Here is an 11,987-nt window from a genome sequence, read left to right as displayed (position 1 = left end):
CCCTTCTTTCCCTCAGAGCGGATGGAGCAGCCGCCTTCTGGGAAGTATAGAGTGCCTTTGTTAGGGCTGAAGGGGAGCCCTACTACAACCTTCTTCTTTTCCTCAGGAGGCAGAGATGGATCCAGGTGCCTTCGGAAGATAGAGTCCTTTGGTGTAGGGCTGATGTTTCTGTCATTTGAATTGGATAGCCCAGAGGAGTTTGGCTATTCTAATCCGGCGGAGAGAGGAGAAGAGAGGAGCAGCTGGGCAGCCATTTGGAGACCGTGTGCTTTGTTGCTGAGGGGGCGGAGCTTTCTGTGGAGCATCTGTGCTCACAAGGTGCGGAGCTAGCAGAACTAGCTTTATATAATCCCTTCCAGAGCCTCCCAGAACAGGTCCGGCCAAGAGAGGAGAAGATGCTCCCCAAAAGGGTTAAGGTTTCATCATTGCTCCCCAAAAGGGTTAGGGTTTCATCTTTGCTCCCCAAAAGGGTTTCATTGCTCCCCAAAAGGGTTAGTTACATTGCTCTCCAAAAGGATTAGGGTTACATTGCCCCCCAAAAGTGTTACATTGCTCCCCAAAAGGGTTACATTGCTCCTCAGGAAGCTCCCCAAAAGGGTTAGGGTTACATGGCTCCCCAAAAGGCTCCCCAGAAGGGGTGGGTTGACATTGCTTCCCAAAAGGCCGCTTTTCTACTGATGCGAACATTAACGGCGCATGGGACACAATAGTGGAAGGATGCACTTTCTCCCTCACGGCAGGCCAAAAACGAGACCCGGAAAGCCAAGGAGTAGCTTCCGGTTGGAAACTGCAAGGTTTTCCTTCGGGAAAGTCTTAGGATTTCCTGCAGGTTTTAGGGAGAGGAGTCGAGGGAGTGTTCTTAATGCGTTGTTCAATGCCATCGGATGCTGGGCCGTGTCATATTTGGTTCTCGCTTGACGATCATAACCCCGAGGCCTTCTTTTTGTTGTGTCTTGCAGGGCATTTTCATCAAAGACTCCAACTCCCTAGCTTACTACAACATGACCAGCGGGTCCATCATCCACTTGGCCCTCAAGGAAAGAGGAGGGAGGAAGAAGTAGGTTTAGGGGGTCCTTTGACGACGAAGAAGTTGAGCTTTGGGCCTCTTTCACGTCCGGAGAGAGAGCCACCATCTTGCGCATGCAGCTGCTATTAAGTTTGAAGCTTCGTTATGTGCAGGCTGCGCCGTAATGTTCGTTACGCCAATGGCGTTCCTCCCTTCTGTATTCATTGCTTGTTTTTTCCCCTAGCCGCGTTTGGCTTGGCTTGGACCCAGTTCAAAACATATAGAAAGCAGTTAAGAGAATGAGTTAAACATTTCAGCCTTGCTACCTGTAGTATTTTGCAAGTAAATTTAAGTTGTGTGTAATAAAAATTATTATTACATTCGTTTACGTCCCACTTTGTGTTTTGTCACCGCTCAGATCCTATATCCTGGCATTGCAATGGTCATATATGGGGCACTGAAGGTTATATATTATACTAATGGTCATGTATGGGTCACTGAAGGTTATAGATTATATTAATGGTCATATATGGGACACTGAAGGTTATAGATTATATTAATGTATTAATGGGACACAGGGATACATAGGATCCTATGTATTGGGTCTCTCTCCTAAGGGTCCTATAGTCCAAACCCAGAGAAGCACATGGCAACCATGATGTGGAGAGAAGCCCCAAGCCTTGTTTCCATTTGAAAAGGTTCCATGCCTGCCTTGGGTTCCATGTTCCGCTCTAGAATGCAGCTGAGGCCAGTGCGGCCGTTGGACGCCAGTCAGTGCCCTTCTGGACAGCGGCTTGACCAGTTCGTGGAGAGCATCTTGACCTGTGGCCATTCGGGTTCTTGGTGCCGCCATGGCGCGCGGAGAGAATTTTCTCAACGTGAGTGGTACCACTGGCCAGAGATGGCCTTGGGAAGAGATCAAGCGGGCGGCCGGAGGGAGGGAGGCCAGAGGTGACCACTGGGGTCCTGGCTTTGGCCGGCCATCCCTTCCTTGGCTCTCATTCATCTCCTCTGCAGGCCGTCGGGAAGTCCATCGGGAAGACTGTCAAGTTCTTCTCGTGTAATATACACCCGAAAGATGAGGACGAGGACGTCCCCAGACGTCTTCAAAGGTAAGTTCCTCCTTCCTTCCTTCCTTCCTTCCTTCCTTCCTTCCCTCCTTCCTTCTTTCCTCATTTCCCTCCCTCCCTACTTCCTTCCTTCCTTCCTCCCTTCTCTTCCTCCCTTCTCTTCCTTCCTTCCCTCCCTCCCTTCTCCTCTTCCTTCCTTCCTTCCCTCCCTCCCATCTTTCCTGCCTCCCTTCTCCTCTTCTTTCCTTCTCCTCTTCCTTCCTTCCTTCCTTTATCCCTTCTTCTCTTCCTTCCTTGCTTCCCTCCCGTCTTTCCTGCCTCCCTTCTCCTCTTCCTTCCTTCCCTCCTGTCTTTCCTGCCTCCCTTCTCCAGCTCTTACCCATAAAAGGAATAAACTCTTCCAAAACATGGCTGCAGAGCCCCCAAAACCCACCAGAGTGCCACGTTGCTGGACAGGAGAGACAGTCAGCAGCGCTGGAGCAGTCATGTTTCATGGCCTTTTCCTGTCCCCATTGCAGACACAAGAAGACACAATCAACCCACTTCAAGGAGGAAGTGGTGGAAGACATCGCCGCGTTGTCCGCAGACACCCATCCCTCTCCGTCGGAGGAGCTGACCGCGGACATCGATCCCTCTCTGTTGGAGGAGCTGACCGTGGATGTCTGTCCCCCTCTGTTGGATAAGTTGACCATGGATGTCCATCAGTTTCCATCGCGGGAGCTGACCGCAGATGTCCAGCAGTCTCCGTTGCAGGGTTTGACCGCGGGCATCCATCCCTCTTCGTCGCAGATAGTGGTTGTCGCACAGGTCCACCGTGCTTTTTCGGTAAGGAGAGCCTTTCATACCCTCAGTGTCCTGAGAAGTGACCACGACCTTTGGCCAGGCCCTGACACTTCCTCCCGAGGGTGGCCAGGCATCCTCCTTTCCCAGGGCATGTCCTACATTTTGACTTGAATTCTAAAATGTCCTCCATTACAAACAAAAAGGGGTGTGACGGTGGTTTGGCTTCCATTTTGTAACGTCCTACTTTTTTTCCACGAATGTACCGCGTTTGCTGATCCGGCGCGGCTTGACTGTCATTCCCAGAATACTGGGAGTCGCAATCCAGTGATATCTGGTCTGCGCACGTTCTGGTGTCGTAACGTCGCCCGGTTTCCACTCTGCATTCGCTTGTGCCTTTGGATGCCATTTGCAGAAGTGTCCATACTCATTCCTCCTTTTTTCCTTTGAAAGGATTCCCCCGAAACAGAGGAGGCCAAAGACGAGGAGGAGGAGAAGGAATACAACGAAGGGGATCGGAGGTAATAAATAAACAAACGCTACCTTTCTTTCCGTCTCCATCAGGGGACACTGTGCTTGACAGTTCCTGCATGGCAGAATGGGGTTGGACTGGAGGTCTCTTCCAACTCTGTGGTTCTGTGATTGCAAGGGGGCATGTGGGCCATGGGTGGGCCATGGAGGAGCCATGAGTGGGCCATGGAGGAGCCATAGGTGGGCTTCCGTTCAGACTTTTGTACTGCCTCTCCCCCCAGCGTTGTACAGAAAGAACAGTTGGCGAAGGACCTCGCCGAGGAGAAGCCTGCCATCCTATGGGTAAGTTAATAGGGGCGGCGTACATTTGGAAGTCTCCCTTGTCCCCTTTCTTAGGGAAAGAGATTTGGGATCCGGGCCCCATGTACCCTTTTTCATGTTCCCCCCTCCTTCGGCCTTCTCTCACAGGACCTAGACGATGATATCTGGCGGGTGGAGGACGAATGTCGCCCACACTCGGTTTCGTGCAGGTAAGTTCTTCTCACCTGGCAGGAGGGATGGCTGTTGTAACCCTGGAGTAGTGGCTGGGCGCTTATGGAAGCCCATGGCCTTCCATAGGGACGCCCTTGTGGTACCCTCAGTCTGGAACAGCCTTCTGGACCCAGAAGGATGCTCTCAAAGGGTCACATTCATGAGTAATAATAATAATAATAATAATAATAATAATAATAATAATAATTTTTATTATTATTTATTTAATAATAATAATAGTAATAATAATAATAATTTTATTTGTACCCCACTTTTCTGTTGCCAAACAAACGTTTCCTGCCTCCATTTCAGATCTCTGAAGCCAGTAAGTGCTGAGAAGGAAGGCGCACTTCAGAGAAATGGCACGAACAAGATTCACTCTTTAAGGGTAAGGAATTTAATTGTTATTTTATACACACACACACACACACTGTAGGTCCTCCAGCGCAACTCTGCGGTTAACGTCTGACAGACACTGACCATAGAGTTGCGCCGGAGGACCTTGACATTCCTAGAGAGAACATATTAATCAAGTCCACGAATATCAAAGCTGCAAATATGGAGGGATGAGTGTGTGTGTGCCACTTACTTTTAGGATTCCTATGACTGCGCCACGGACGACGAGAAGCATAGAAGAAGGAACATCGCCCTCAGTCCAGTTTGGGCAGGTACTCTGGGGGCAATTAGCATCAACAACAAGGGAAGGATGGCTGTTGTATTATTATTATTAACCTTTATTTATAAAGCGCTGTAAATTTACACAGCGCTGTACATACAATCTTATTAATTGGACGGTTCCCTGCCCTCAGGTTTACAATCTAAAAAGACATTACACAGAAGGAGAAGGGAGTGGTGGTGGGGAAGGGACCTGTCTAATAAGATAATACATATAAAATACATAGCAATACAGGAAATGATTCAATAAAACAGACAACAAAAGAACATCAAATAGCAAGTGACAATTATACAATGCCTGGGAAGGCTTCTCTGAACAGGATGGTCTTCAGCTCCGTTTTGAAGCTGGTTAAGGAAGTGATGGCTCTTGCTCGCGGGGGAAGAAGGTTCCAGGAGTGAGGGGCAGCATGTGAAAAGGGGCAAATCCGGGATGGGGCAGAGGAAATCCTGGGCTGAGACAGCAGACCTTGACTACCAGAACGGAGGGCCCTAGTGGGAAGGTGAGGAGAAATAAGGTCTGATAAGTAGGGAGGGGCCAGCCCATGGAGGGCTTTAAACGTTGACAGCAGGAGCTTATACTGAATGCGGAAAGGGAGGGGGAGCCAGTGAAGGGATGCCAACACAGGAAAGATGTGGTCACAGCGGTGGGTGTGATAATGTGATAATGCGTGCAGCTGAATGCTGGACAGAGATTAAAGGACGGAGGTGAGAAAGAGGAAGCCCAGCCAGGAGGACGTTACAGTAATCAAGTCATGAGATCACTAGCGCATGGACCAGGATCTTGGCAGCAGAGACAGAGAGATAAGGTCGGATTTTGGCAATACTGTATAAAAAGAATCTACAAGCCTTGGCTGTGGTCTGGATCTGAGGGATACACGACAGAGAAGAGTCAAAGATAAAACCAAGACTGTGGGCTTGCTGGACTGGTTGAATGGAAATGTTGTCCACAGAGACAGAAAAGGAGTGTTGAAGGTTGGGCTTAGGAGGAAAGACAAGAAGCTCCGTCTTGGACATGTTGAGCTTCAAACGCCAATGGCACATCCACTGCAAGACAGCTGTGAGGCAAGACGAAACTTGCTGTTCAAGCCTTGGAGAAAGGTTGGGGGTGGAAAGATACAGCTGGGTGTCATCGGCATACAGATGGTAGGAAAAACCAAAAGAACTAATGAGTTTACCTAAGGACAGTGTGTAGAGAGGAAACAGAAGGGGACCCAGAACAGAGCCCTGGGGAACTCCAACAGATAAGGGAACAGGTGAAGAAGTCTGACCACCTGCAACTACTGCAAAAGATCTGCCAGACAAGTAAGATCTAAACCAGTCGAGAACAGAGTCTGAGAACCCAAGGTCAGAAAGTATATCCACTAGAAGACAGTGATCAACGGTGTCAAAGGCTGCAGACAGATCAAGAAGGATGAGAACAGAGTAAAGGCCATTAGCCTTGGCCTGTAAAAAGTCATTGGAGATCTTAGTGCGAGCTGTCTCTGTGGAATGCCTTGGGCGGAAACCAGACTGAAAGGGATCGAGGATGGAGTTGGCTTCAAGAAACTCAAGACAGTGAGAATAAACAACCCGTTCCAAAACCTTAGAAAGAAAGGGGAGAAGGGAAATTGGACGATAGCTAGACAAAGAGGAGGGGTCAAGAGAAGTTTTTTTCAGAATTGGGGAAATGAGAGCATGTTTGAAGTCCGACGGGAAGGAGCCTGTAGAGAGAGATTGAAGATATAGAGAAGCGAGGGCAGAAAGGAGGGAGCTATAGAGATTAGAAGACGAGTAGGAATTGGGTCAAGAGAACAAGTTGCAGGTTTGGAAGAGTTCAAAAGTGTGGCGAGTTCATCCAAAGAAGCAGGAGGAAACACAGAAAATTTGTTAGGGGAGGGCGAAAGAAGATTATGAGCAGAAGAAGAATCAGGAGGGACAATCTCAGAGCGAATGGTGGTAATCTTAGAGACAAAATAATTAGCAAAGTCATTAGGAGAGAATGGTGAAGAGACAGGAGGAGAGGGAGGTTTAAGCAAAGAGTTGAAGGTGGAGAACAAACGCTGCGGGTGCCTCTCATTGGCAGAGATCAGTGATTTGTAATAATTCTTTTTTGCCATAGAGAAGGCACGTGAGAAGGAAGAAAGAGCAAATTTGAAGTGGATAAAGTCAGCCCTCTGTTTGGACTTTCTCCAAAGACGTTCGGCCGCTCTAGAGCAGGACCGGAGAAACTTAATGATGGGAGTAAGCCAGGGCTAAGGACTAGTCTTAGAGGAAGAAGTGCGTACAGAGACAGGGGCAAAGTGGTCAAGAGTCGAGGAAAGAGTGGAGTTAAATAGAGACATTGCTGAGTCAGCAGAGTCCCCAAGACTTAGGGAAGAGAGAGATGAATCCAGGGTCTGACCAAGATGTAAACCTGGAGTAATGTCCGGGCGCTTCTGGAAGGAGCGCACTCCTCCAAAGTCTGTAGGGATGCCTTTGTGGCGCCCTCAGTGTGCTCTCTGGAGCATCCTTCTGGCCCCAGAGGGATGCTCTCAAGGGGTCACATTTCATGAAAAATAATAATAATAATAATAATAATAATAATAATAACTTTATACCCCAAACTTTTCTTGACGCCATTTCAGATTTCCAGAGCCGCCAAGCCCCTGCACTGAGAAGGAGGACATCACTCCAAGGATTGGCAGCGTAAAGATGCGCTCTTTCTTGGTAAGAAATTTTATATATATATGCACACACACACAGTGGGACCTTGTTATCCGCCAAGGTTTGGTTCCAGGATAACAAAATCCATGGATGCTCAAGTCCTGGCGCACTCCTATGGTCAGTGTCTGTCGGACGCTGGCCACAGAGTTGCGCTGAAGGACCTAGAGATGCCTAGAGAGGCATCCTCTCAGGCGAAAACAAGCTGCTTTTGCTCTGTGCGCAGAAAGAGAGTCTTGATGGCTTCCACCTCTCTCCTCCCCGTGCCATTTGTTTTTAGGCTACCAAAGACTGGGCCGCACATAATGAGAAGCATGGGGCAGCGAAGGATGAATTTCGGCCCCAGTCTGCATTCGCCAGGTACGAATGGGAGGCATGGCGGCTGTTAATGCTCCATGCGTCGGAGGAACACCTGGGTGCTTCCTATTGAAGGAGCGCACTCTTCCGCAGCCCATAGCCTTCCATTGGGACGCCATTATGATACCCTCAGTGGGCTCTCTGGAGCAGCCTTATGGATGCTCCCAAGGGGTCTCATGCGCTCTTCCTGCCGCCATTTCAGATTCCAGAACCTGCCAAGCCCTTGCACTGAGGAGGAAGAGGGTGCCTTCCTGAAGTTCGGGATCAACCAGATCAACTTGAATCCGGTAAGGAAAAAATCTGGCTGACCCATGGAAGAGTGACCAACATGGACATGGATCCATGCGGTCAATGCAGCGAAAAAGGATCCCAAAACGTCCATCCTACGTTTTGGCCTCCTGACCAGGAGGAGCAGAGCGCATGAACGGCGCCTCTTCCATCACGATAGAGTCAATGCGCACCCATTGTTCAGCAATCTGTTGTATAGATGGCATTATTTGTTTGTTTGTTTGTTTACCTAATTTCCTCACTCTTTTCTTCTCCCCCAAATAGAAGAAGACATCTCTCCATAACCTATGCAGAAGGTTCGGCCATCTTGGCCCTTCAGCGGCGGAAAAGATCGCCGACACCGTGGCCGAAAACCACCTGGAGCTCCTTCTGAACCATTACCTGGAGTCGCCGTTAAGGTAGGCGCATGGGTTCATATATTCCCCCACGCATCCCTTGGGGCATGTTTTCCATCTATGGCACTGGAAGGACGCACAAAGACTCCATTTTTCTCTCAACAGCGCCTGCAAGAAGATGATGCGCGGAGTCCTCTTCTCCTCGCTCTGCAACCTGGAGCTCGCGTTATTCTTTCTGCTGCACAAGGTTAACGACTCCTCTCAGAAAGCGCGACAGAAGGAAGACTACATCGTCAGGAAGGTAACCGGGGGGAGGTCTTTCCTTCCGACCCGCGCATCTGGTCCTTTGGGAAAGTTGTCCTCCGACTGACGCCAGGGTCTCCATCTTGACGCAGGCGAAGGCGCTCAAGGTGCTGGGGCTCCTTGTGACGGACTTGGTGGACGACAAGACACTCGGGATCTGAATGTCGTTAGTGTCCAACACATTGCTATACGCCGTGGTGCTTTTTAGATCCAGGCTCCACAACAAGGACCACCAGAAGCTGAAGGACCACATGTCCATGGAGTAAGTTGCGCTACAAAGCTGGGGGATGGCGAAGTGCGCCGGATATGGCTGCACGGACCTCTCTGTTGTTTTCTTTTCTCCACAGGGAGCTAATTGACATCATCAAGGTCTTGCTGGCGAGGTCCATGCCGGAAATGAGCTCCGTGATCCAGACCATGCTTGATGGCGCCCAATGTGGTGAGTATGGGTCCCCTCTGCTTCCTTTCTCCATCTCTAAGGGGCAGAAGTCTGGACACAGCGTCATTCCAGAAACATCTCTGCTTTGCCTGTTCTTTTCCCAGGGATGCTGTGCCAACGCTCCGGCCGCAACTAAGCGCCGATTGACCTTTAAAGACTATTAACCCCGGCAGAAGAGGATGGCGGCCCAAGGTTACTACTACTGCTACTAGTACTCTGCAGGGAGCCCCAGAAGGAACTCAGTGATGCTGGACACCCAAGGAGGAGGAGGGGGAGGAAGAGAAAGAGACCTGGGAGTAGTAGAGCCACAGTAGGGGCAATGACCTGTCCACCTCCTGGTCCCAAATCCTTCCCTGGGCCTTGTCCTCTTTGCTGACCATTGGACGACTGGCCTGAGGAACAGACAGAGGGGACGGAGCAGTAGTACTAGTTGTAGTATTCCGCTATCATCATCATTTATTATTTGTAGTAATATTATTATTAATCTTTTGTTATTACTATTAAGCTACTATCATTAGTAGTTATTATTATTATTTATTTCCAGTAATATGTTACTATCACTATTCGTCTTTTATTATTGGAAACCTACTATTAGTAGTGGTATATATTTTTTATTTCATTGTTATTAAGCTACTATTTTAGTAATATTTATTATTATTATAATGCTCTTATTTTTTATTTCTAGTAATACATTATTATTACTATTCATATTATTTTTAAACTACTATTAGTAGCTTTTTTGTAATTGAGCTGTTATTACTTATTTATTTCTAGCAACATACTATTATATGCTATTCGTCTTATTTTTACTAAGCTACTGCTGGTAGCTTTCTTGAGCTGTTATTTACTTATTTATTTCTAGCAACACATTAGGGTAAGATATCAAGGGTGTAAGCAAGAAGGTAGCGAGTGGGAGATGAATGAACTGAGCTGTTGGTTGTGGATGGGATGCAATTGATCCCGTTATGTTGTGTTATATCACATTATGTGTTTTTTGTTCTGTGCTTTATGGATTGTCTCGATATATGTTAGTTTGTAGAATAAGTTATTTTATGTAAGCGATGTTACGATATAAATATTTTTTTTAAAAAAGAAAAACAAAATTTCAGTGTCTGGAAGACTGAACATCTTCTTTTATCTTGACTGTTGCTCTGAACAAAATGGAGAAGCCGCAATGCATGATGTGGGGAAGTTACCTGGCAAGCGAAGCAAGGATTTCAAGTCTGTTGACGGAGATGGCGCATCTTGAAGAAAACAAGATGTAGCTGCCAAAAACCTTATCTAGGAACAGAGAACGTACAGGTTCTAACAGTGATGAGTTACTGTATGTTTGGATGACCGTCCAGGATGTTTGAAATTTGGACTGATAAGAGATGGAATGTGGAAAACAACATTTATGCTGAAGAAGAAACTCCTGGACAAAACCCAAAAGGCAGTGGTCAGTGGAAAGGCAGAAAGGTTTAAAAGAGAGACTTTTGAAAGCAGTGACTTTGTGATCCTGAATCCGCGGCATCAGATCTCCCATGGCTTCATGAAGGCACCTGATCAATGACTTCAGTGACAGCCACTCTTGTATGCGTGAGTATTGGGTGAATGGTGTGTGTGAGAGCTCTCTTGGTACTTGAATATATGTATGTCTTTATGTTTAATAAATGTTACATGAATAGTGCAAAACCAAATTTGGTGTCTCAATGTCTTTCTCAGCCTTGCTGTGAATAAGTTCACGGAGAGGAAGATTCTCATTACACGCTCTCAGGATAAATAGGTTGCCCTTACAATCTTGGGCATAACAAAGCATGAGGACCAGGAACTTAACCCAAAAGCTAAGAATCCTCCTCTTTGCATTAGTCTTGTGTCATTTGTGATTCTCAAGATGAGCCAGTGTTGCTAGCAGATTTTACCCAGTGTAATAAGAAATCTCTATGGAGCCAAGAGCACCTTGGACATACATGTGCTGCATGTATAAATTGAGGGTGTTGAGCGACAAGCGAGAGACAAGAGGTAAACGGAGGTGAGAAAGAGATAAACTGTACACGATGGGATTAAATATTTACATTATTGGGGAGCTGGGCTTGTCAGTGATGGATTTGTGAAAGGAAAGAAAGTGCCGTGTTTGTGGAACATGAGTGATGATTATAATAACATCCAAACTTCACAAAACAGGAATATCTTTATTAAACCTACCACCATGCACAAACTACATGTTGCAAGCTTTTGACGTTCCACTGGCTTCAAAAGCGTGCAACATGTACCTGGTGCATGCTGTTTAAGATTAAAAGAAATAACTGGCTAACTGACTAACTGGTTTTCATTTTCACGTGAGTATGCTGGCTATTTGCTGTAGTAAATGGGAATCGAAATGGAAAATGTTCACATGAGCTTTCGTGGATATAAGTCCACTTCTTTGGATGAGTACCCTAGTTCCTGTCCCAAATACCAGTCTGAACCAATACATCCATCCTGTTATCTCAGTCTATTCCCCTGCTATTGTCTTTAACAGTGAACAGCTCAGGTATTGTATTACTGTCAGAATTCAGTTGCATGTTCTAGAGCTTTACATAATTTAAAAAAACAACCACTAACAGTTTTTTAAAAATACTAGATTACATTGCAGGAAGGAAACGGAAAAGATTAATGTTGCATGGAGGGGGGGATTCAAGTGTCAGAAGTAACCTGTTATTAATGATGGTGCTTATTCCACAAATATTTGTGCAGGAGTCCAAAATAAAAAGTGCAAGGTGAACTCTAATGCAGCATTTCTAGAGCAATTCACAGTAATAAACAGTTTCGAACAACAAAACATGACTGGTGGCGAAGGCAGTGACATTTCAAAGCCTTGTTACTGTTGCCGTTATTAAATATTAGGTCCATTTAAAAATAATTACCCCCCCCCCCCAGAATAAATTAAAAACGGGTAATCTTGCCAACAGGGATCCAGAACTACCCCATTTCCCAAGAAATCTATAGACGGATAAGTGATAGCCACCTCTGTTCTACTTGGAGTCATCCTCATTTGCACACACACGGATTTCTAATAAATTCAATGGAGGAAT

General features: G+C 46.8%; 1 protein-coding gene across 4 annotated transcripts; it reads left to right on the top strand.

Moving 5' to 3' along the window:
* Positions 1 to 409: 409 nt before the first annotated feature.
* Positions 410 to 8,129, top strand: LOC121916638. 4 transcript variants are annotated; one of them, XR_006100890.1, is made up of 11 exons: positions 410 to 1,884; positions 2,024 to 2,118; positions 2,595 to 2,901; positions 3,310 to 3,377; positions 3,609 to 3,669; positions 3,796 to 3,857; positions 4,171 to 4,246; positions 4,454 to 4,526; positions 7,137 to 7,218; positions 7,493 to 7,572; positions 7,772 to 8,129. XR_006100890.1 is itself a non-coding variant. In XM_042441938.1 (9 exons), the coding sequence occupies exons 1-9, from the start codon at positions 1,858 to 1,860 to the stop codon at positions 7,199 to 7,201; spliced, it is 834 nt and encodes a 277-aa protein (XP_042297872.1). In that variant the 5' UTR covers positions 410 to 1,857; the 3' UTR covers positions 7,202 to 7,235. The 4 variants fall into 4 exon arrangements, 3 of the variants coding, with proteins under 3 accessions (XP_042297872.1, XP_042297871.1, XP_042297869.1); XM_042441938.1 differs by lacking the exons at positions 7,493 to 7,572; positions 7,772 to 8,129 and having other exon boundaries at positions 7,137 to 7,235; XM_042441937.1 differs by lacking the exons at positions 7,137 to 7,218; positions 7,493 to 7,572; positions 7,772 to 8,129 and having other exon boundaries at positions 410 to 1,469; positions 1,510 to 1,884; positions 4,454 to 4,692.
* Positions 8,130 to 11,987: the final 3,858 nt, after the last annotated feature.

Source organism: Sceloporus undulatus, chromosome 10 (genome assembly GCF_019175285.1).
Source record: "Sceloporus undulatus isolate JIND9_A2432 ecotype Alabama chromosome 10, SceUnd_v1.1, whole genome shotgun sequence".
NCBI classification, from domain to species: domain Eukaryota; kingdom Metazoa; phylum Chordata; class Lepidosauria; order Squamata; family Phrynosomatidae; genus Sceloporus; species Sceloporus undulatus.
Note: the sequence above shows the minus strand (reverse complement) of the source record. Positions and strands in the feature narration are given on the sequence as shown.